The sequence below is a fragment of the Drosophila takahashii genome, chromosome 3R, assembly GCF_030179915.1.
Source record: "Drosophila takahashii strain IR98-3 E-12201 chromosome 3R, DtakHiC1v2, whole genome shotgun sequence".
In the NCBI taxonomy this organism is placed as follows: Eukaryota; Metazoa; Arthropoda; class Insecta; order Diptera; family Drosophilidae; genus Drosophila; species Drosophila takahashii.
Window position 1 is genome coordinate 10,302,861 of NC_091681.1, and position 24,480 is coordinate 10,327,340.

The 24,480-nt window shown below is 39.0% G+C and overlaps 1 protein-coding gene and 1 long non-coding RNA gene across 4 annotated transcripts; one reads left to right on the plus strand and one right to left on the minus strand.

The window, feature by feature from the left end:
- The first annotated feature begins 83 nt into the window (after window positions 1-83).
- Window positions 84-2,443, plus strand: LOC138913329 (uncharacterized). 2 transcript variants are annotated; one of them, XR_011419000.1, is made up of 4 exons: window positions 84-256; window positions 315-448; window positions 1,199-1,334; window positions 2,147-2,443. It is a non-coding gene; the product is annotated as an uncharacterized lncRNA (long non-coding RNA). The 2 variants fall into 2 exon arrangements; XR_011418999.1 differs by lacking the exon at window positions 1,199-1,334.
- On the minus strand, window positions 1,759-22,869 carry LOC108057680 (solute carrier family 22 member 3). Of its 2 annotated transcripts, none has more exons than XM_017142073.3 (5): window positions 22,683-22,869; window positions 6,580-7,472; window positions 6,368-6,522; window positions 6,140-6,308; window positions 1,759-3,956 (listed from the first exon to the last, which is right to left on the minus strand). In XM_017142073.3, exons 1-5 carry the CDS (start codon window positions 22,827-22,829, stop codon window positions 2,969-2,971), a joined length of 2,352 nt encoding a protein of 783 aa, XP_016997562.2. In that variant the 5' UTR covers window positions 22,830-22,869; the 3' UTR covers window positions 1,759-2,968. The 2 variants fall into 2 exon arrangements, with proteins under 2 accessions (XP_016997562.2, XP_016997561.2); XM_017142072.3 differs by lacking the exon at window positions 22,683-22,869 and adding an exon at window positions 20,041-20,439.
- Between the last annotated feature and the right edge of the window lie 1,611 nt (window positions 22,870-24,480).

Sequence of the window (24,480 nt, forward strand, 5' to 3'; positions counted from 1 at the left end):
TTTATTCATTAACCGATACTGCTATCGACTGTTCTTCTCCTCTAATTAGAACCGCATAAACAACAAGTACTTTTGAATTTAATAATTTCGATTCCTGGAAGTTAGTGATAGAAGCAACACACGGCCAGTTTCTAGTAGAGAACGGCTCGCGAGGATTACTAGGAACCACTTTTTTCGGAATGAGCGGAATAATAGGCAGTTCACAGCCCGAATCCAAAGGGATTCCAAGTCAGGTTTTCCTAGCACAACAATCTAGGTATTTGGCTATACTCATCCTGCTACTGACTAACAACTAATATCATGATATCTTACAGGGGCAAAGAATTTAAAAGGCGAGCCCCCGAAAGTACAGATAATCGAGATGCCGACCCAATTGGAAATTTTCATTTTATCCCGCCAAACGCAAATGCCGGAAGGCCCAACTAGGGAGCTCCAGTTACCACTCTTGGTAAGTACCAGGTCCAAGCATTTCAAGAGGCCAAGCCCACAAAACGCCGGCCCAAAAGATCGAAAAACAGCGTACCGCATCCTGAAGCGCAAGGCTACCGTCCCCATAACGGTGGACCAGTGTCAAAGAAGGACTACGCTAAAATTCAGGAAGACATTGCCTGGGCCCAGGAAGTTATACCGAACCTTGACATTAACTTTCCTCCCGAAAAAGACAAAAATCAGGATTCATCGAAAAAGGAGTCGGCATCAGCGACAAAGAAAGCCAGGTTCACATCCGAGACCATCTCATCGCGATCATATGCAGAGGTTGCCAATGCTCTCAAAGTAATGGCTGTCATCGGCAGAAATCATATCATGGGCACGATTCCCCGCAGCCAATGGGAATTGGTACAGACTGCACTCGCCAAAGTAGCCTTACAAATGCCGAAATGCAGGGATGCCGGCTGGTGCAAGGGCAACATTAGTGAATGAATAAGAAGTGTCACATCGCAGGTACATTTACTTCTTAACGGGAAGTGCATTAAACCGCTAGGGCAATGCGATGACCGCATCACCTATGAACTCGACGAAATCCGCCTCAACTTTTGCAAGTCTGAATAAGTGACTCCGGAAAACCTGGCATCATACAGTTCGTAATGTCTTGGGAATAAAAAAAATGACGTTAATCAAGTTGTAGTTTTTTGATCCCTTTTAATTTGAAACATTTACAATATTCTTAATGGTGATCAAAAACATATGTCCTCTGTAGGGTCGGAAACGACTACATCACTGCGTTGCAAACTTCTGACTGAAAGACTAATACACTCTCTGCAAGTGTATAAAGGCAGAGAGAACGCTATAGTCGAATGCCTCGACTATCAGATACCCGTTAGATGGGAGATTAGGTGAGCGCAATATATACTATATATATTAAAGGGGCAGACTCGCTTTCTTTTACTTGTTACATACGAGGAACGATCATACGAACTTTCCCCAAAAGAGGTTTCCGTGAGATAACCGAATTTACCCTTTTACTCTACGAGTAACAAGTATGAAAAATTATAAAAAATGGGTGATTAATAATAAATCACCCCCAAGTGATTACGTATTATTTGGACAACCCCTTATTCGCTTTCCATTATGTATTTAATATGCTTAAATTACCCCCAGGTGATTACGTAATATTCGGACAGCACCTAATTTGCTTTCCATCATTTCTTTCATTTGCTTAAACGATTTTTTTTTGCAAAAATGTAGGAAAGCTATAATTTTAAAGAAAATGTAAAGTTATTTACCCGTTAGATTTAAAATATTGCAATAAAAAGGAGGTACATTGATTTATGGAGATGCTTTATTAGAAAAATATTGCTCTTTTGCCATGTATAACATTTCCTTTCATATAGTAACCATTATCAGATAACATTCAACAGGTTGCTAAGCGTACTCTAGTGATGCAACTTTAAAAATATTTTATATTCATATTTATGTATGCACGTAGGACCTGAAAAACTACTAATTGAATTATATTAAATTAGCTTGGTAATTGATAATCATAATACATAACGGTAATAAAGTAATTAATGTGTACTCTAAAATTATTGTTTTCATCTATGTAGTTAGTTTTTTATCATAGATAAAGGTAGTTAATTAAAATTGTCCATAATATGTAATTATTGTGTAACTACTCTTATATGTCTTTTCATGTAATTCTCTCCAGGTGTTTGCAACACAATCACTTAAATGTGGAACCACAGGCCTTTAGAAGGATCACCATTTAAAGTTGGTTTGTCTGTGCAGAGGGTTCTACATGAGGTTCTATTCGGTACGGTTCCGTTTTGGTTCAATATTGACTGCTTAATACTGGGCTTGTCCCAAGCCGTGTTCCACATTTGACTTATGTTCTTACGAGACTACTAATTATGGCTGCGATGAAGCTAATCCCAGATCTAAGTGCTGTTATGGCCTTCCGGGTTTATTAAATAAACTATGACCTAAAATTAAAGTTAATGAAAAATATGTTGTTTTTTTTTTTTGTTGCCATCGCATTAAATTTTAGGGTTGGCGAGCGTCTTTTCCCTTTTAATATAATTTGGTTGAGGATTTTAGTCCACAGCTTTAAGCTTAAGAGATTGCCTACTTAAAAATTTACATTTGTCTTTAAGTGCCTAGTATTCTCTCACTGAAGCACTCCGATTTATGGTTTAGGGTAGAGTTGAGCTTCTACTAAAGTGTGCGAAAAGATCCAGTACTTAACTGGACTTCTCCCCTACGAAAGTTTGCTAACGTGCCTTACAAAAAACGAAGCCCTTAAAGTTATTAAGCGGGCTATAAGTATATAGTGTTTATCAAATGTTGTAGACTATAGTTTACAAGTCACAGCACCACCAAAGTGAACACAGTCAAGGTCCTAGCTGTGAATTTAGCAATAGCTTACTTTTGAACGTTTGCTTCTTCATTTTAATCTGGCTTTTGCACATCAGATTCCAACCCATTCGCTATATCTCAAGCCAAACCAACATCACGTCACTTGAAAAGCTGTTCACATTGGTGGGCCGTCCTCGTTTATCTTGGTCGTCCAAATGCCGGGCATCAGTTGAGGAGGTAGATTCGATTGCGGCGTGGTCAGTTTCCTAATGGCGCTGTTCGAGTGGATGGTCTTGGAGGTGGGTGTATAGCCCTTGTTGTCCATTCCGTCGATGATGGTGAACTGTGAGGCCATGTTCTGGGCCCCCTGGGCAGTCGGTGAAGGCGAAGCGGGTCTCGAGATGGGATGCGTCCTAGGACTGCTTATCATAGAGGTGCACAGGCCACCAAAAATGGCCAGAGAGGCGAATGCCGTCTGGGGAATGAGCTGTCCGAAGACGACTGTAGATCCAATGAAGGGGGCCCCGAGCAGCCAGAAACGAGCCCAGCAGATTGTGGAAAAGGAGGTGATTTTCTTCTTGTCATCCGACACCAGTTCCACCGTACAGGTAGTCAGAATGCTAAGCGTCGTGGATATGGCCATCTTGGAGACCATGGCCGAGCACATCAGCAGGGCCACATTCGGGTCGAGTCCAATCACACTGGGCTTCGGCACCAGCCAGCCGCAGTAGGCGATGCATCCGGCTACTATATTGAAGAGTCCCGTCCACAGCCACTTGCGGGTGGTCTTCAGGATCAGGAAGAGGCCGAAGAAGGTGCCCATCATCTCGCTGAAGCCCGCGACGAAGGTGTTGATGTACAGGTGGTCGCGGCTGAAGGAGCGGATATTGAGCAGCATGCCGTAGTAGACCACGATGTAGAGCGACCAGGCCAGGTGCACGAACACCATGTGTCGCACCGCCCGCTCTCCCTTCCACATCGACCACCACCCACTGGGGGGAGGTGCGTCCATCGCCGTCTGCGCCTGCAGCTCCAGCTGCTGATCGATGTCGTGGGGCAGGTTGTAGCGCGTTCCGTTCACCTCGGCGCACTCCAGCAGGATCTTCTTCGCGTCCTGTGTGCGCCCTCTGGCGATCAGCCAGCGCGGCGAGTCAGGAATCCACCTGGAATCAATCAATCATTGTAGAGTAATCATTGGTAGAAAGATGCATGTTCCAACGGATAAGGATCTTAAAATAAGGTTTATATATTTTTGATCTTGCCTTAATAATCCGAAAATTAATTGAAAAACTAGAGTGAGTGCTAAGTCGACTTTCTCGACTATAAAATCAAATAAAAACACCTCTTAACGAGGTAAAAAACTAGTGACGACCGCACCTTCAACATACAAAAGTTCTGATATCAACATTTGTGACGAAAAATTATTACACTCGTCATTAAATAGACTTTCTAATCTTTTCTCATTCGGCCCGCCCTAGCAAACTATTCCAGCCTTTTTCCCTTTACAGGCATTTTCTATTGCAGCGTGACGAATTAGAAAAGATTAGAAAGTCTATTTAATGACGAGTGTAATAATTTTTCGTCACAAATGTTGATATCAGAACTTTTGTATGTTGAAGGTGCGGTCGTCACTAGTTTTTTACCTCGTTAAGAGGTGTTTTTATTTGATATCAGAAGTTTTTGTTTGTATACATTTGCTCTCATAGGAGCTAATATATACATTTAAATTTAAATTGGTCAATCATAATTTTTAAACTATTGTATTTTAACAAATTAAGTTAAAAAGGCGTTGAAGTATTTCAAAATACCTTTTAAACGAGGTATAGTACATGTCTGTACCTTTAGTAGTGTAGAACTTACAAACTAACGAAATTTAGCTATTTTTAGCTTTTTCCCGCTAAAGTAGCGGCTTTTTCCAAAAGTCGTAGAACAAAAGATTCCTATATGGAACTCTTAAGTGCAAATTTACTGATTCCATGACCCTAAAATACAGTTCGGATACCCTCCCACAAAATTCAATACTCAGGGAGCGTTAATTGTTCGAGCTGGCAAAAGTGGCTATTAAAAATATTAATGGCTATTATTAATAAAAATAACTTTTAAACGTGACTTTTTACAGTAATGTGTTATATACCAAAATTTAAGGAATCTCAAGGGCTATACAGTTTAAGGTTTTAAAGAAAATCGTTAGAGCCGTTTTTGAGAAAAATAAAAAAAAGCTAAAAAAAAAGTTTTAAAAAATTGTCTTTTGTTCATATTTTTTTAAGTATTACATTTACACAAATTGCATATAGAAGGCGTTTATAGCATTTAAAAATACCTTTCAAACGAGATGCAGCACAAGCCTGTAGCTTTAGTAGTATAGAAGTTACGGCTTTCCGAATTTTAGCTACTTATAGCTGTTTGCCCGCTAAACTAGCGGGTTTTTCCAAAAGTGGTAGAACAAAAGTTTTTTATATCGATGTGATGAACGTCATATCAAATTTTCAGAACTTAAAAAACATATTTTGGACAAGTGGACAAGTGGACAAGTGGACAAGTGGACAAGTGGACAAGTGGACAAGTGGACAAACTGACAAACAGAATTAAATTTTCATTTTGGGAAGAAGAAGAAAATCTTATTTTGGCTATAACTTTTGAACGGAGAGTCGGATTTTGACAAATGACCCCTCATTCGACGGGTATTTTCAAAAGGAATACAACTAAAACATTGCGAGGGGGCATTTATCCCCACCGGCCCCAACAGCTCCAAATTTCGAAATTTTCACTTTTTCACTTTCACCGCTCTCTCTCCCAAGCCAATTGATTTTCTTAAAGTCTTGGTATGCAATCCTGTTAGTTTTGGCAATACCTTTCGATAGGTGTATTATTCATTATGATCGGACCATCACAGTAGATTTTCATTTCTTCGTGTATATATAGTAGTCGCCTTCGCACACTCTCCTGGTGCGCTTCGTCACTACATGGACTGCCGTCCATAGTGATAACCGTTACACAGCTAAAGGGAGTGCGAGGGAGATGGATATATGCAAGCAGCAAAAGGGAGCGCCACCTATGGTCGATTTCATTGGCCGTTTAATTGGTCATAACCTTTTAATGAATGGTCGATACGAACGTAAATGAGCGTGCAAAACTTTTTTTTTAAACAGAACAACTTAATTTCAGTTCTAAATTTGGTCAATTATTAATCCTGTTGTTTCCGAGTTGTGGAGGTGGAACATTCGGATAACAAACTTGCTCTGAATCAGAAGGGTAAAAATCAAAACTCAATATGCTAGCTCTTACATACAAGTACCCTTACAGCCGGGCACCAATTATAAAATGTATTTGATGTTTTATTACTTACTGCCACAGATAGATTAGTATCACAGTGGGCCACGAGATGGCCATGTAGAGGTGAGACCAGCTGGACCAGAAGCTAGCCACTCCGGGCAGCATCATCACGCCAATGGACCAGAACTGCTCGAACAGCGTAGAGACGCAGGTGCGGTACTTTCCCCCCGTTATGTCGGCCACTAGAAATATGCGAACCATTAGGCCTTGCCACTTGAGAAGACAAGCTACCAGCACTTACTGATCTGACCTCCGGCGGTGTACATCTGGGCACAACAAACGGCGGAGAGACAGCGGAAGAACACGTGCAGCTCGTAGGAGGCCACGTGACCCGTGAGGTTACCGCAAAATATCTGAGTGATCATGCCGAAGAGCATCACATTTCGGGGACTGAAACTGGAAGAAGGAAATGCGAATTTAGATTATACTCTTTATTAATAACCCTGAACTTACTATTTGAGCAGCTGATTGGCCAGGATGCCGCCGGTGAGGACACCGAACAGATGGAAGAACTGCGTGACCGAGACGAGGATGTCCCGGGAGCAGACGAGATCGTACTGGGTGACCACCGAGTGGTAGTCGGCCTCGTGCTGAAACTCCGTGCAGGGTATCACGTTGGAGTTGCGGTGCAGGGGCTTCTCCCACACGCGCGGCTCCTGCTCACTGTTCTCGTAGTTGTAGTAATGATGGGCGTGCTCCTGCGCATCCTGATAGACATTGCAGAAGTCTATGCTGAACTCCTGGTCGTCGCTCTCCTCCTTCTGCGGATGCGACACCTTGATCCACTGCGTCTGGTTTTGGGCTCCGATCGTGTTTGGCGGCTTGCAGAAGAACTCGCCGTGTCGCGGTGCCGGGGCCGTGAAAATGATGCAGGCCATGAACCAGGAGGAGGGGATCTTGCACAGGAAGATCAGGAGCACCGTTCGCAGCTGCCACTTCCCCCAGGGCCCGGTGATTCGTCCCACGGCATCCACCTTGGTCTGCATCTTGGTGTTTGGCCTCGGTGCCTTTCCCTCCAGGCGGGCGAAGGTGTCGTTGGGATAGAGCTGGTACTCGTGCTGCTGCTTGTGGGTGGGAGTGGGAGCGACAATGTCCCCGTCCGAAAGGTGCTTGTAGAACGCGCCCTCGTGGTTGTGGTTGTTGTTGTTGCTGCTAGTGTTGTTGTTGTTGTTGTTGTTGGCCTCTCCTTCCGGATCTTCGTGGGGCGCGGAAGTGGGTGGAGGTGCTAAGTCGCCGGCTAAGGTGCTGTACTTGTGGGGTGACCTACTGGCTGATATGTGCGAGGAACTCTGGACTCGAGGGGGCGAAGGCTCGACGTCCTTTAGGGGCAGTAGAGGGGACTCTGCCTGCGCGGAAAAATAGTGGCAAATAACAATTAATATATAATAATGACAATTATTGCATAATTTTAGCAATTGTATTTTTAAGAGCAAAATATATTCCCTAATATAACATTTATTTACTATTTATACCCGTTACTCGTAGAGTGAAAGGGTATATTGTATTCGTGCAAATGTATGTAACAGGCAGAAGGAAGCGTTTCCGACCCCATAAAGTACATATATTCTTGATCAGGATCATTAACCTAGTCGATCTAGCCATGTCCATGTACCCTAACGCCCACAATCGCCCTAAACGATTTTAAAATTGTGTCTGTAGGCCACATCTTTTAATATTTAAAAAAATCTATAAATGCAATTTTATAGTGCTTTTAAAGACCTATCGAAATGAAGAAGACATTTTTCAGATAAGATAAACGGGATCCTGACTTTAGCATTCTTCCTTGTTTTTATAATTTGTCCAACTTTAATTGTGTGTGTATTTTGTTAAAATAGACAAGTCCATTTAATTAGCCATACATTTTAAACTACAGTTTATTTTACGCCAAGAAAGCATTTCTTTAATGTCCCTGACACAGCTTGAACTCTCAACCATTGATATTCTGACAAGGGCCAATAATTCAATTCAGTGACGTTCCCTGATTATCCCAAGTGTCCTTGGGCACTCGAGTGCAGCAATTGGTGGGCCTGGAGTGCCAGGAACTCGCACACCCACTCACTCACCCCTACTGCAGCTGTGCAGATAATGAACATAAATTGCAGAGCCAAGTGGATCTGCCTCACTTCTTATTTATTCCTAATTTTAAGTCCCTAAGTAGGCACAGCAACTTTCTTAAGGAATATATATTTATATACAAAGGGCATTCAATATCATTTTTTGTTCTATCACTTCCGAAAAACCTAACCACCAAGGTTGATTGTCATCTATCCTGCTAATATTTTAAATGTGGTATTATTAACAAGTGGACTTGTTCTACAAGGCGTTTTAAATAAAAAGAGTATTGAAAACAAAACATAAATGTTATTACTTATTTGTATATGTGGTAACTGTGCCATAGTGCATAATTTTGTGAAAGCTTACTCGATTTTTATTTTATCTAACTACTATAAAAATTGAATTTTTCGCGTTAACGACATAAATAAACACTCTCTTTCTTTTTTGTAACATTTATTAGGCCGCAGCTGTCACGGCAAATATTAATAAGGACACTTTTTTCCGCACATATGCGTACTTGTTTTTCAAAACATTTATATAACTGTATGTGGTGTGTCAGTTGTACTTTTCATTTGTATAAGGTAAAATGTCACCCAGAAGACCGCAAAAAGTAATTGCCCTTCATCACGAAACTCGCCTACTAAATCCGCAAATAGGCTTTCGACAACCACCTTAACTATATAAATTAAACAAGAAATTAGCCCTTAGATTTTCTGGTAACCCATATTTTGAATGCAATTGTTTTTAAAGACATTTTCTAGCCGCACGCACAACGGTTCCATTACTTTAAATAACATTCTTCTTTTTAATTAGCTTTCCCTATTTAGAAGTCTTAATGTTCCTCATTTTTCCAGCACAAAAAATAAAACAGACCAAAAGAAAAGCAAGATCTGACAAGAAAAAAGGACAAATCATTTTTCACTTCTCATTTTTGAGTTGACAAATGTCCTAGCTCACAAAAAAGTAACGGTCACAGGCGACCAACTAAACAATCTTAAACATCTCTTCCGCAGCACATAGATGTATTTTCTCAACAATGACCAACGACAATAGCCGAGCGCCACGCCCACTCTAACGCCCATAATCGCCTTAAGGGACCTTAAAAAAGCCTGGCACCCACATATTTGCAGATTTTGTAAAACTTTTCAATAGACGGTCTTTTTAAAAATATTGAAACGGCCCAGCCGAAGTTCAAATATCGAATATGCCGATGGGCAACCCTAAAGATTGGTGACCTTCAAAAACAAGAGTCGAGGCAGGTGAGGAATTTGGATTGGAAAGGGCTTGGATTTGCGGATTATGCATAATTCATGTGTATATGCAAATCAAGAAAAAACAACAGCCGAGTGAAAACAATAAAAGCAAAGCAGAAAAATAACTTTGAAATTCGTTCCTTTGCCGGGAGAGAAGTCTAAAGGATCCGCCGAACTTGACTTCCACAAGTATGCAATCATTTTATTCGTTTTTGGCTTCCGACAGCGTCTGTCTAGTTTTATGCGTCAATTAAATAAATTCGTTTTCGTATCTTCATTTTTTCTTTTTGGGTTTATTTTTGTTTTGCCGACTGCCGGCACTTGTGCAAATATCGCCAAGGTTAATGCCGATTGCCTGCGTCTGTTATTTTATATCAGTTTCGGGTTGGAAAAAGTTCGAGGGTAAGCTAAATTTTATGCGTCACGTGACAAATGGTTCAATAGACTCAAGGTGATTCACTTATGTAATTAAGAAAATGTTAATGGAAAGGGTCACTGACTTTACGCTACTTACAGGCTTTCGCAAAAGCGGGCCCAAGTTTTATACAAAAATATCAATAATATTTAAAGAGTTTCAGAGGCGTCGCCTTGAAACCGATTTTTTAATAAAGCACAAAGCCCCGAAAATCCAGCTATAAATTATTCATAAGTCTCTGCCGCATGACTGTGCACAGGAGCACGGGAGAATTCTCCTCCTTGTCCTTGCTCGATGACTGATGGAGCGACTTAAAGCCTGGCCAGATTGCCGACTCCCTCAATCATAATTAAAGAAATTTCTTACAGTCGCCATAAATCTGCTTCTGGCTGCACAATTTCTTGCCCACAACATATTCCAATTATCTTCTTAATGAGGAGCACTTGGACGGCCAACTAGTCGGCAAATTGTTTTCATTTCAGGCAAACATACTTACATATGGGCACTTCCAAAATGTCGCTCGGGACATTTGCACACCTTTAAAGTTGAAAAAAAATTGTAAAACAATGGATTTTAATTTTAATTATGGGCTTTTCTTTTCACTCTTCCCAAGCTCTATTTTTGGTGAAAATCTTGATTTTGTACCACTTTTAGTTTTTAAGATATCGGTAAAAAACTGCCGTATTCGCTCGGGACAAAAATAGAAGTGGATTTCGGGGAAGTTCATACAACACCAGAAATTAGCGAATTCTGATGGAATATTTGAATGCGATTTTTTTAGAATGTTGTTTAAACATGTCGCTGTGAAATGCTTTTTGTTTTACTCAAAAATTCTTTGCCGTTTTTTTTTTATGCAGTTTCAACCACATTCGCTCGGGACATGTCGCTCGGGACATTTTTTCCGACTGTTTTGTAAAGCGGTTTTTTTTTACCTCTATCTCTCAATTGCTGGATGTTTTGCTTTTAACTTAATAGTTTAGTATGTGAATGAAGCATTCAGTACAGAAAAATGTCACATATTAGCATTCCTATAGGATAAATTAACAACAGAAGACAAGTCCAAAAAATACCAAAAAAATAGCCAAAAACTGATTTTTGCGTATATTGGTCGGGTTTGTCATAAAAATAATCAAACTATACTCCAAACTTGTAGTTAAGCTCAGTATCCAACTAATTAGAAACTAATATCGGGGCAAAATCATGTGGAAATATGTTTTATTCAAGTTTCAAGGTTTTTGGCTTGGTGGACTTTTTTTTGGAAGTGCCCATATACAAATATACACTCCCGTAGGGAGTTCTCCTTAATATTTCATTAACTTATTTATTGCTCTCCCTAACTCAATTGTAAGCGTTCCCCTGTGAAAATAAGATGCTGAAATGTGTACAATGGAAACGGTAGGGCGATACGTCGAAGTCTATTGTTTGCAAGAAAGGAAATTTGTAATTGAAACCGAAACGAATGAGCTCGTTTGGCTTCAATTCTGAAAATATGAGTTCGCTTCTGGCTGCTGAATAATGAGAGAAATATTCAATAAAAATGGTATGCTCAGTGGCAAAATGCTGCAGAGGCAACCAAATTTAATAAAAGGGATTGAACTTTTAAAATAGCCATGTGGCAATTGGTACTTAAACATTGCATTTAAAAAACTCGTTAAAATATTTGGTAATTTTAAAAATAATTTTTAGCATAATTATTAAATTATTCGGCTAATTTTTTGGTTAAACATCTATGAGATAATACTAAAATATTACAATTTATATCAACGTACGACTCGGAAGCCAACTAAATATATCATAGTCTCATTCTAAACTGGTGTTAAATAAATGAACCCGGTAAAACCGAAAGATAATCTGTTTCATACTGTTTAGTCGCTGTATCGTTTACCCATTAGCCAGGTCTAATGATTAATTAGTTGTTTGGCCTAACAATCTTCAGGTAACGACGACAACGCTGTGACAGTCAAGACTTTACCTCGACAACAATACATATACATGTTGCAACAACATTTTTTTTTTGGTTTGGAGGTGGGTGGAAAATGGAGCTGTGACAACAATGGACGCCAAAGTTAATTGGAGCAATGCCAGAGCAAAAGTGTTTCTTGCTAGGATTGCTGTTTTTTGCCTTCTGGCAAACAGGTAGCAGAAATGCGTTGGCTGGGGGACAGGTAAAAGGCGGGGGGCTGATGTATTATTCTCGGCCGGTGCTGTTAAGTGAAAAGCCCTGGCAAAATCTGTTGACATCCAGCTGCTGAGGCGGCCTAATGTGCTTGTGTTTCTGCCACTTCTTGTGCTCGCAATATTGTTTATGCATCAATAAAATGTACGTTGTGCCAAGGCACATTGGGTAAGATTCCACTTTTTTTCATAAAATAAATAAATTTATTAAGCTAAAAGTTGACCTTTATGCGCATTACCCTTGGCCTAGGAAACAAATAATCAAAATTTCACGCCGATTTGACTTTGGTCAAAATTTAGATACATCCCACATGGCGGATACGTAATATGTTTTAAACAGAAATACATTTTTGTCAAGTATTATATTTATATTTATATTATATTTTATTTGTATACCCTTGTAGAGGGTGTTATAATTTCACTTAGATGTTTGCAACGCAGTGAAGGAGACGTTTCCGACCACATAAAGTATATATATTCTTGATCAGCACCAATAGCCGAGTCTATCTAGCCATGTCCGTCTGTCCGTTTCTATGCGAACTAGTCTCTCAGTTTTAAAGCTATCCCGAAAGTCTTCTTTCTATTGCAGGTAGTACATATGTCGGAGCGAGCCGGATCGGACCACTATATCTTAAGGCTCCCATAGGAATATTCAAGCAAATATAAGAAAATTCATTGTAACTTTGTAGGAAGTAGGCGTTTTGATTCTTGACTACTTAAAAACAAAATTTAAATAAATAGAAACGCTGAATCTGGAATCCCTGGAACTGCACCGAGTGAGCATTCTTTTATCTACAAGGGTATATAAGCTTCGGCAGGCCGAAGGTAGCTTCCTTTCTTGTTTTTTATATATTTATATTATATTAATATATTCTCGGTCCATTTTTAAAATTTAAGTTTGTTTCAATGGGAGTAAAAATCTTGTCCGTTTTTTATACAATAATATTCTTAATTTTGAAATCTTAAGAAAATCCTATATCCCAAAGTAGAAGAGAGTAATGAAAACCCGAATAAATTTTTGACTGAAATTATAATACCCTCTGCTAGGATATTACAATTATTTTCACTGATCCGGAAAAAATGCAATCATTTCTTTCTTCCTTTAAACGCTATCCGAATAATACAATATTACATTCTCACTTATGTAATAATAGGTACAAGCAGTGATATTAAATTGCTGTAAAGAAATCTTTAGGCTTGCCTAAAAGCTGTCATTCAAACCTCATTATTGGTTACATAATTACCGTGTTTGTAAAGCAAAGTTTCCCGAAGTGGATGACAAAATACCGTGTAATTAAATTACCCGAAAATAGATACTCACTTACTAGAAGTGGCAAGTCCAATTATTTTCTGACTGGGGACATGCAATGGAGTTTCCGAATCCCCATAACTTGTTGCTGCCATTAAAGCCAATATGAGCTATTCGAGTTAGCGTCGTCACGATATCGTGACCAGACGTTGAGCCAGACGAAAGCTAGCATAAATATTTGATTAGTTTCGGTGGCCTCGCAGTTTGCGCACAGCTTTTGACCCCCGAGTGGCCAGAATGTGTGGGCCATAATTTACAAAATCCAGGCGGTATTACCGAGTTCTATGTCTGCATCGTATATATTGATGGATTATTGCATCTCTTTCGCTCGCATGCTCGGCACGTGTATGCAAATGCCATCCATGGCGGAGAATCATAAACATTCGCCCGTTTCGAACTGTCGAAACAATTTGGCACAGCGTGGCGTATGCGTAATGTATTGCAGATTGTTTTTATGCCCACATACGAATATATGCTCGAAAGCGTGGGCACTGCTTCCAATGGGCAATGGGTGTGGTAAGTGTTTGGTTATGGCATATTGAAGGATTCGAGGAGTTCCCAGGGGCAATAGCCAAGAAAGCACAGCAAGTCGGGCCTGGAAAGGGTGGGTATTGCCAACTTTTATCAGGGCTATAAATGCGACCATATATACTAACACTAGCCTTTAATTATATTCTTAATTGCTTCGTTTATTGTCTAGTCCATAAACTGTTTTAATGTTACTGAAGTCGGCGTCGACTGCTGTTTAGTCAAGTGTTTTCCTTCAACTTTATTCATTGCTAAAGAATAGTGCGTCCAAAAAATGCTAAATAAATAAATAATAGGTGCCAACGTCAAGGTGACAAGTGAAATTTGCGTTGAACATTCATGTGCCAAACGATGACACCAAGACTCATCACCTTAAACTACGAGGAATGAAAAGCAATTATCTTGAAAGTACATGAAAAGATGGCCCTCTTTCTCACAACACGACCAATTTTCGAGTCACGATTTATGACTTGCTTCCTTTTTCACTTTTGTCTCTGATTTATGTATTCCAGCAATTGAATCTGACAGCTCTCCCACTGCCAGTCCATGTGGGACAGGTCCCCTTGAATGGCTGGCTTTCTTGGCACCCATATGAAAGCCGAATCGGATTTTACATAAGAACCCTGAAATTATGAACAACGCCTTTGATTCGCTCGCATCGCTTACATTCTTGGGCTGCTTAGAAAAAGGATGCGCATAGATTTTGTGAGATGTGAATTCTTATTCTTAGGTTCTCCATTTCAGCCACGTTTTAATTGCTTTGAAAGCCTTCCGCTATTTGTCTGCGTTTTTCTGTCTACACATTTTTGTGATTTAAGTTGCTCAGATTTGGTGACAGGGAAAGTAACATTTGACAATGGAAACAAACAAGATTTTGATTGGATGCCATGAATAAAAATTGTGAAAAGTATTTATCGGAGAAGAAAATTATTCATAAATATAAATAAATATTATAAACATTATTCATGAATACAAATTTATTGATTTCAATTATAAAATTAATTATAAAATTTTAGGTTATTAAAAGGCAATAATACTTTTGAAAACCCTCATTGATATGGATAGTCTTACATTTTATTTTAAATATTTTTATTGAATAACGAACTAAGATAGATTTTGTTTACATGATTCTCCACCGACTAACCAGATAAATAAAAGTTCTCTTTCCATTTCAAGTCTGTCACTAAGCGGCATTCAGAAACAACATATGGGCACTTCCAAAAAAAAGTCCACCAAGCCAAAAACCTTGAAACTTGAATAAAACATATTTCCACATGATTTTGCCCCGATATTATTTTCTAATTAGTTGGATACTGAACTTAACTACAAATTTGGAGTATAGTTTGATCATTTTTATGAAAAACCCCACCAATATACGCAAAAATCAGTTTTTGGCTATTTTTTTGTTATTTTTTGGACCTGGGTTCTATTGTTAATTTATCCTATAGGAATGCTAATATGTGACATTTTTCTGTACTGAATGCTTCATTCACATACTAAACTATTAAGTTAAAAGCAAAACATCCAGCAATTGAGAGATAGAGGTAAAGAAATCCGCTTTACAAAACAGTCGGAAAAAATGTCCCGAGCGACATGTCCCGAGCGAATGTGGTTGAAACTGCATAAAAAAAAAACGGCATAGAATTTTTGAGTGAAACCAAAAGCATTTCACAGCGACATGTTTGAACAACATTCTAAAAAAATCGCATTCAAATATTCCATCAGAATTCGCTAATTTCTGGTGTTGTATGAACTTCCCCGAAATCCACTTCTATTTTTGTCCCGAGCGAATACGGCAGTTTTTTACCGATATCTTAAAAACTAAAAGTGGTACAAAATCAAGATTTTTACCAAAAATAGAGCTTGGGAAGAGTGAAAAGAAAAGCCCATAATTAAAATAAAAATCCATTGTTTTACAATTTTTTTTCAACTTTAAAGGTGTGCAAATGTCCCGAGCGACATTTTGGAAGTGCCCATATATAACCATACACATGTACAGTGACGGAAAGCCATAATGTGTGACTGGGAGGAAGAAACCGTCATAAACATAAATAGGCCTAAACCACTAAATTTAGTTGGCCTTGGCCAATGACTTAGCTGACAACCACCCAAGGACGTAATTGTCCTGCGGCTGGGCATCCTTAAATTCGAAATCGGAAATGGGAATCTGGCGTAGGTGGGTAAAGAAAAGATGAAAACCAAATTACAAGGGGAGAGTTGCGTTCTGATCCTTCGTAATAAGATTATGCTTGGCGAGGGGAATTGTTAAAATTCAATTTCCACTTCGCCGCTTAAAGATTTTAATAAACCAAATAATCACGTTTAAGTGCTTTGCATTAATCACGTATAAGATAGGAAACAAACAGGCATTAACTTTTATTCCTAGCTTATAAAATGTAGTTGTTATATATTTCTGATTTCCTGACAGTTTTCCTTATGACTTTACCATTACCAAGAAATTGTTAAACGCTGCAGAAATGTATGCTACATAAAATGATTATGACATATCATTTCGCTTTAATGGGATGAGAAAACAAGAGAGTTCGCATATAAGGCACTTTCAAAGAATTCACCATTCATCCAATTGAATATTAATGCCCTTTTCACGCTCGGTCATTGCCGCACTGCAACTCTTACTTCCGTTTCGGAACCTTGACAAGCTTAATTGCCTTGGCACCCACACTCACCCCACCGCCCCACTCATCAGGGCAGTCCACCCAATCAAACCCACCCAGTGGTTATTTCCTCATTTTTATTTACACAACTGTCTTGTCTTGTCTTTTGTTTGTGGTGCTCATCTGGTTTCCGTTGCTGTGTTTTCCCCGTTTTGGGTGTAATTGCTTTGAGTACTGCTCCATTATTGTTTGTTCCGTTCTCTCGCCAAAAATAAAAAGCAAATCCTCCAGGAAAGTAAAGGATTCTGAACCTTAAAGAGGTCTTTAAACCGGCTATATAGAAAAGTTTAGAATAGGCCTAGAGTAAGAGGGCTATAAATACCCATTCCTTATTTATAATTGATTCTTGCAATTTTGCTTACTCTTCTGAATAGTTAACAAATTGTTTTCACTCCCTTAAACGGCTAAATGCCTTCCGTTGAAAGTAATTTTGCTGATTAGTGCGGAATTAATACAACAAAATAAATGAAGGCGAAATTTCGCAAATCAAAGTGAAAGTTCTCAAGAAGAAATTGAAAAGCGATTATCGCAGCCTAGGCACTTGAAAAGTTTATGAGCAGCTCTTGTTTACCTCGCTGGCGAGTTTTATGACACTTTTCAGCCAACTGCCCCCGGCATTAAGTCGTTCAATGCCCTTGGCCCAAGAACTTACCTTACCCAACCCAACTCACCCCTGCCCCAGTTATTGGGTTCTTGAGTTCGCCGTACTTGGACACGAAGTTCGAGGCACTTTTCTCATGTTAATGAGGCGGACCTCAAGGTCCTCGACTCCCGACTCGAATTCAAACAAAAACCCAATTAAAATCAGCTGAGAGTTGAACGCTTTTAGTTAAGCCTCATCTGGTTATCACTTTAAAAAATAATAAACTATTTTATAGAATAAGAAAGGAAGCAGCCAACCTTTTTTCCGCAACTTTTCAGTGTGCTTTTTGACCTTGGCGCTTGGGAAAAACAAAGTCGAACAGGACTCAAAAACGACTACCCAAACCGACGGTAAACGGGAAAAAGACTGCTTAATACCCATCGTGAAAAAAAATCCCTTAGAAGGGTTGGTGAATTAAATTGTTTTTTTCTCAGTTGTAAGGAGTGACAAAATTGTTCTAGAGGAAGATTAAACTTTAGGAATTTAAAGACTAACGAAAATTGACAGGTCGACGTATATTTTTCTGTTGACGGAGATTTCTGCGGTACCTAACGGCAAGTCTTTATTAACCCGAAACCCTCCATAAAAGCCCCAAACTAACTATAGCTTGTTAGCTTAGATTTGTGGGTCGTAACTTTCAGACCATACTGGCATACTGATTGCCCTGTACAACATACTTCACTCTGTGTTTATTTGGGCAATATTTTCAGGACTGTGACAAGCCTATAAACATTTTTGGATGTTTTTATGACAAAAGGGGGAGTCCGAAAAAAATGCAGACCATATATGTTCCGTGCAAAAAATATTTATAATTGATATGTAGAGAGTTGATTAGGTGATTCAGCCATGGACCACTTAAGTCTCTGAAATGCAAATGCAGTCCCTGTCAGCCTCCTACAAATTGCTTTGTTTACATACGGGATTGCGAACGATTGTTGAGTTGGATAAACGATTAAGACTAGTTGAATCGGACTTTGGTCTACGAAACGGAAAATTGTGTCCATTGAGACATGCGCCTTTATATTCGAGCCCTAAACAAAATGAATTGGAAATTTTCGCTGATTGCTTGAGTCGGAGAGGGGATTCGCGTGTCTGTCTGGAGGAAATTACCTGGGGCAAATTGGAGTCGGGTTAATTGGACAGGTACTGAGCGATTTGCATTCTTCTTCTGATTCCACCGATTGAACCTGAACCTGAACCTGGGCAAAGTTGCACAGGGGTCACAGAAATCTTATCCAAATAGCATCGCAGACGCTTGTTGGTCAAGTGTGAAGGCTCTTCAAAGTTACAGACATAATGGATTTGAAATTAAAAATAAAAATAATTTTTAGATATTCCTATAGTTGCAACTATGAGTAGCGGTTACAGAAATAATAATACCTAGATAACCTAGATAAAACAAACTCATAATATTTATTGAAAAATCGAACAAAACTAAACATTCGAAAGCGAAATATATTTATGAATTTTTCCTACTGCAAACATTTTTGTAGGTATTCCTTATTTTGTCCTGAATTGACTAATTTGCATACAGCTCTGGAAAAAAGAAAAAAAAATTAAATTTACATAATCTGGGAGAATATGGCCTACACGGCTCTGACTTTGACGTTTATCGCATTCGCATGCTAAGCAGATCCCGATGCCACCTTCTCATATTCTCAAGTCAATACGCACGACTTCCAAAGCACGTGTGGCAGACTCACTAATGAGTGGAGTAACCCCGCCGAAAGCCACCTGGAAGCCCACAATTAACCTGAGCGCAGCGGAAAAGAACTGAGCGGAAAACGTGTTTAGTTTCAAAACTTGACTTAATTAGGGCAGCATTTCTGACGTCACCGATGGCTGATTTTAATTAAAGCCCGGGAAAGCGAGTCACATAAATGTGAAATATCTGTAGATGGCAGACCAAAGATATCTGTTTCGCCAAAAAAAAAAACAGGGATAACAGGGCAAAGGGAGAAATGTTTTTATCAAGGAAAAAGGCAACTTAAAATGGTCATTTGCCTCATTTAGCTGGTGCCTTTGCCACATTTTTTTCTTTATTTGTATCCCATTCCCTGATTTGCTTATTCACACCCAAAAGAAAGCGCCAGCGAAAGTTCCCTTTGGGGTTGTTATTCGCATCTGTGAATGATTGTTTAAATAATTGAATGGATTTGAGGAATTATTTGAGGCCAGGCAGAAAAATAAAACAGGATGTCAGAGATTGTGGGAGTTGTGTGGGTTTTGAGCCTTATTCAAAACTTTGCGTTGCTTAAACTTTCGACGGAAGATTCAGCATACAGCCATATATTATTTAATACACCGGATAGGGTGTTTCACTAACTTGGAGAAAAATTTGAATGACCAAGAATGACCTCAACTCTACAGAATATTGAACATTAATGGTACATGGAACATTTATGCGACGGGGAAATAAAGGTAAACTCAACTAACTTTGTGATATAAATAAAGAAGCTTGCCTTATTATTCAAAAGTTTTCCTTTCACAAAGGTGCACAAACTCCTCATACCCCTTAAATGTATGAAAATACCCCTATATGTATATTAGCACTATTAGTTTTATAAACTTCAATAACATAAATAAATAAAATAATTTGTTTGTTACATTTTCCTTGTATCTTTGCATCAAAATTTTAAAGACGGGTTTCTCGGTGTCCTTTTTGTGTTTCCCAAGTCGACCTACCCTAACTAAAGCCCCTTCAAATTATGCCCAGCTTATCGCTGTCACACGCATAATTTGCTCTTGGATTTCTGATTGCGGCTGAGGGTTAATAATTATCTCGGAGCATAAAATTACGCATGCATATGCTGCTAATTCGCCCACCGAAATCCACTCGAATATGTAAGGGTTTTATATACCGTAGTTTCGTCCTCATCATCGTCATCCTCGTCGGCATCCCCTTCACCATTGCTGCCCTTTGTGGCATTGGCCTCATCGCTGCGCGTTGCCAACTTCTCACTGCTAGCACTGCCGATTCCGCTGGAGGAGTCGCTCGAATGAAGTCCGCTGACTAGGCCGTGACCATTGCCAATATTATGGCCGCTGTTGCCATTACCGTTACCGTTTGCACTGCTGCCAATATCCGTGAGCATAATGTGTCCGAAATCGGTCTAAAGTGCGAGGGATCGCTCGCTAAATAATTTCTACTTTCAGATCATTTAATAAGAATTTTGGTAAACTCTTCACGCACTGCATATATGTTTATATTCCCAAAGATGCACTTTAAATATGTCTGTTTTTTAAATGTTTATTTTGAATTTATTTGGTTGGCCAATTTGTTTGTTATTATTACAGACAACTGCTGATGGTTAAGGGGAAAGTGATTTAATTGAGAATATATATATTTATTTATTTAAATTTAATAAAAAGAAATACGAAAAAAACATTTAATTTATTTAGAATATTTGCCGAATGGATTTTTCACAACCCAGCTATTCCAAGTAAAACATAGAAAATTAAATAGCTCGAGAAACCAAAATGGGCGAATAATATTTGTTGAAATACTGAAAACACAGCTACGTCCGCGCTATAAAGTGGCTCGATTGGTGCTGGCGTTCGCCCAACGCGCAACTGATTTGGCGAAAAGCGATGAAAAGCTCCTCCAGCTGAACTTCGGTTTTCCTTGCCACGAAGTGAAAGTGAAAACGAAAGCAGAAGCTTTTCCCGCTGTCGGTGGAACTTCAGTCAGAACCCATTCCCGAACGAGACTCTAATGGGGCCGGTCACGTGCTCGACAATTTCACTTTCGTTCTTCCCCAACGAAGCGACCAACTGAATCCGGGCTAAACTAAAGCCAAAGCTTTCGGAGCTAAAAAATAAATATAGCCGAGCAGCTGTTGCTCAACTCCCTTTGTGGATTACTCCCATCTCAAGGTTAAAAAGCTATCGCCGAAGGAGTCCTGGCCAGGACCTTCCTCTAGGCGATTCGTAATGCGCTTATTATATTATCACATATTTCAGTTAGCCACAAATGGGAGGCAATAAAGGCCCGACAAATTAAATATAAATATTCCACCAATTGACTCGATTAATTGGTTATTTTGTGGTTCTGTCAATATGGGGATCAAGCCCAGTTGGAGTCGAACTGCTGACGCATGTGTCATTGCGTGCCTGTTACTATCTTCTCTGCTTCTCAATTAAAATGGTAATAAGAACATAATACATATAATAAACTTGTTAGGCAGGGAAAAAGTTAATAGGCCAAAACTCTAAGTTGATCGGACCGGATCAGATTATAGCATTTATATAGTCCATAGAAAAAGTAAAGATCTATTAATCTATAAGCAATGCATTTATAATATTTGCTAAGATAAATAATTAACTAGGGGTAGGACAAGTACAAGTGCAAACACGCACATGTAGAACCGAATAATATTACTTTAAATTTGTTTAATTCTATAGAAGTTTTTAATTAGTTTCCTTTCGTTACTTAAGACTCGAGCCGTTAAATGGCTTACAGCCCGTGAAACAAAGCCTGAAGTATTATTTGTAGCAGTAGCTCCATTGTACCGCTATTGTTCTAATTATGACCGATAGAGGCAATATCATAGTTAGTGTCATGCACTTGTGAGCTTTCGAATTGTTCGTTTGTTTGCAAGTCCAATTCGACAGCTTCAGCCCCTCGCAACCGCCTCTCAACGACTGTCATTGTTCGAGGGAGTACGCTAATAAATTTTGCATAAACAATGGAGTGCTGGGAGGGGGGTTTTTTTAGGGCGGGATGGAGGAGGATTGCACGCGTGTATCTTCATTTTAAGGGAGACCCGCGATTGGCACGCGCAACAAACAAATTAGCCAGAAAGTTCTTGTTGCTGTTGCTGGTGATGTTACTTTTATTACGTATACGCCGTGTGGCACGGCAAACAAAGGCAATACGAAAAGTTTTTTACCCATGTAAACATTTTATGGAAGATGTACGAAAAAATTAAACGAGTTTGGAAGTTTGGGGCAGACAGAAGTTTAAATAAAATCAGATCTGAGCTCTGGCTGTATCTTGTGGGAGGCGTGTCTCTATCCAATTATTAAGTCGGGAAAAGTGTTTTTGCTGTAGTCTTTGATTGATTTTCGTTTATACTTGCTTTCTTTTCTCATCTAATAACAATTTATGAAAAAATAATTATGTTGAAAACTTTTAACTCTGTTTTTTAAGAGTTCGTATCTAAGAGTATCTTATTCTTTTCAAACTTATTAGTCGAGCCGAGGAGTTAATCCTTTTAACTATACTCGTAGTCCTAGAGTACCAATTCGGACCATTCATTTAAAAGTTATGAGAAAATAATGAAATGTCGATCTCCCTCGCACTCCGTTTATCTTAGTATAGGATATCTAATAGTCGAGCTACTCGACTACAGTGGTCTTCTTTGTTGTTATTTTACCAGAAAAGCAAATCGGTTTAAATACTTTTTTTATGACTAGTACATACTTAAAAACTGATAAATGGGGAATGTTTAAATAATGCACAGTGCTATTTCCGAACTTAGGAAACTACCATATAAATCACCTGAACTTTGATCATCACGATTTTAATTTCTACTCGTTCATTTTGGGGGCTTTTATCCTTCTCCGATTTTGAATCCAATTCCTCCATGGAACTCGGGACATTACCATTGGAGCCCATTAAACCAGCGTCAGGATGAATGAAACTCATTTTAACATTTCTTTTGCAGCTGGTGATTACTAGGAAACTAGACAGCTTGCGATCTCATGCTGCTTCGCCGATTTAGTTGTGCAATTTAATTTTATATAATCACGACACCCACGAACACACACAGGCTGTCGATGAAATAAATCAAATCGGCAGAATGCTCGAATACTTTTTGGCGGGCAAACAATTGAAAATTGGAAATATCCCAGTGCTGATTAATTATGGATTTCTGGATATTTAATGGGCCGATTCGGGGCGATGCATAAGCCCGAAGAAACAACTCGCTGTTTTGCAGAATGTGTAGGTGGCAAGGGCCGAGTTAGAACTACAAAAGAATTCGCTGCGAAGAATCTGGTGGGTTGACTCGATTTCCGCTCAAACAGGAAGAAGAGGAACGCTGCGAGGGTATCTATTAATAGTCGGTGTGGTGTCCAACTTGTAGTATTTGTGTTCGTTCGATTCTCTGGCAACTGCACTTGTCCTCATCTGTGAGATACATTTCCTGGCTCTCACCAAAGTCAAGTTCAAGTTTACCGGGGCGCAGAGAGGAGGAACGAGAATGAGTTCACTACACTCATTGATGTACTGTAGTATAGTATTCTATTCGCATAGTATCACTCTCGTGCTGCCAAGAAAATCTATGTTCAATTGTACACTTGCCAAAAAGCAGAGCGCAGGCAGCCAAGAAATACTCATTCTGCGCGTCACCCAGGCATTTATTTTGCTTTCGCATTCGCCTTCTAGTCTATTTGTTTAAGTGTTTCTTTATTTTCTTTATCTGTTTGGCATTATCCCTTGCCGCTGCTTTCATTTCAAATTATTTGACATATTATTATTTGCTTAATCGTTGCCTTATTTATTTTTGTTTTTAACGCACGACTCAGGTGGCCGTAAGAGAAGTCGGATTGGCCGGGGTTATCAAGATGTAAACTGATCAGATATGGGTACATATAGGGGTAAATATTAATTACACAAGTAAAAGTGTATCTTATTTATTCACGTGACTGAATGTAAGCAAGCTAAATTCGTTTTTTATTTACCATATCCCAGACAATATGTAATATGCCTTTATAAATGTGGCACTACTCTTGCAGTCATAATACATAGTGTTCCTTGCTGCCTCTGTCCGCAGATAATTCCCACGAAAGCTATTACAACTAATTAAAATTATTCTATTTGCATAGAAAAGAATCTTTCACATACTTATATGTACGTTTTCCTACAAGACATGATCGCCTATACGCATAGTAATTGAACTGAAAATGAATTCAACGTGTACTGAAAAACTTGGCATTAATTAAATTGGAATACATTTTACAGGCAGAGCGAAATTGTTGCAATTCAATGGGACAAGGTGACTCAGGGTCTGGAGAGAAAAAATCATAATTTCAGTGACGTTATGGGTTACTGCCATTTATAAACTAAACAAGAGAAAACAATATAGTCGAGTACCTCGACTATTAGATACCCGTTACTCAGCTAATAAAAATGCGAGGGATATGGAGATATGTAAGCAGCTAAGCGGCTTTCTACATATCATTGTGTGCTAGCTTTTTAATGAATGGTCCGATTTTCTTTTACATTTTGATAAGTATTAATAAACACAACCAAATGACATAAACACTTTTATAAAACCCTGGTACGCTTCGTCACT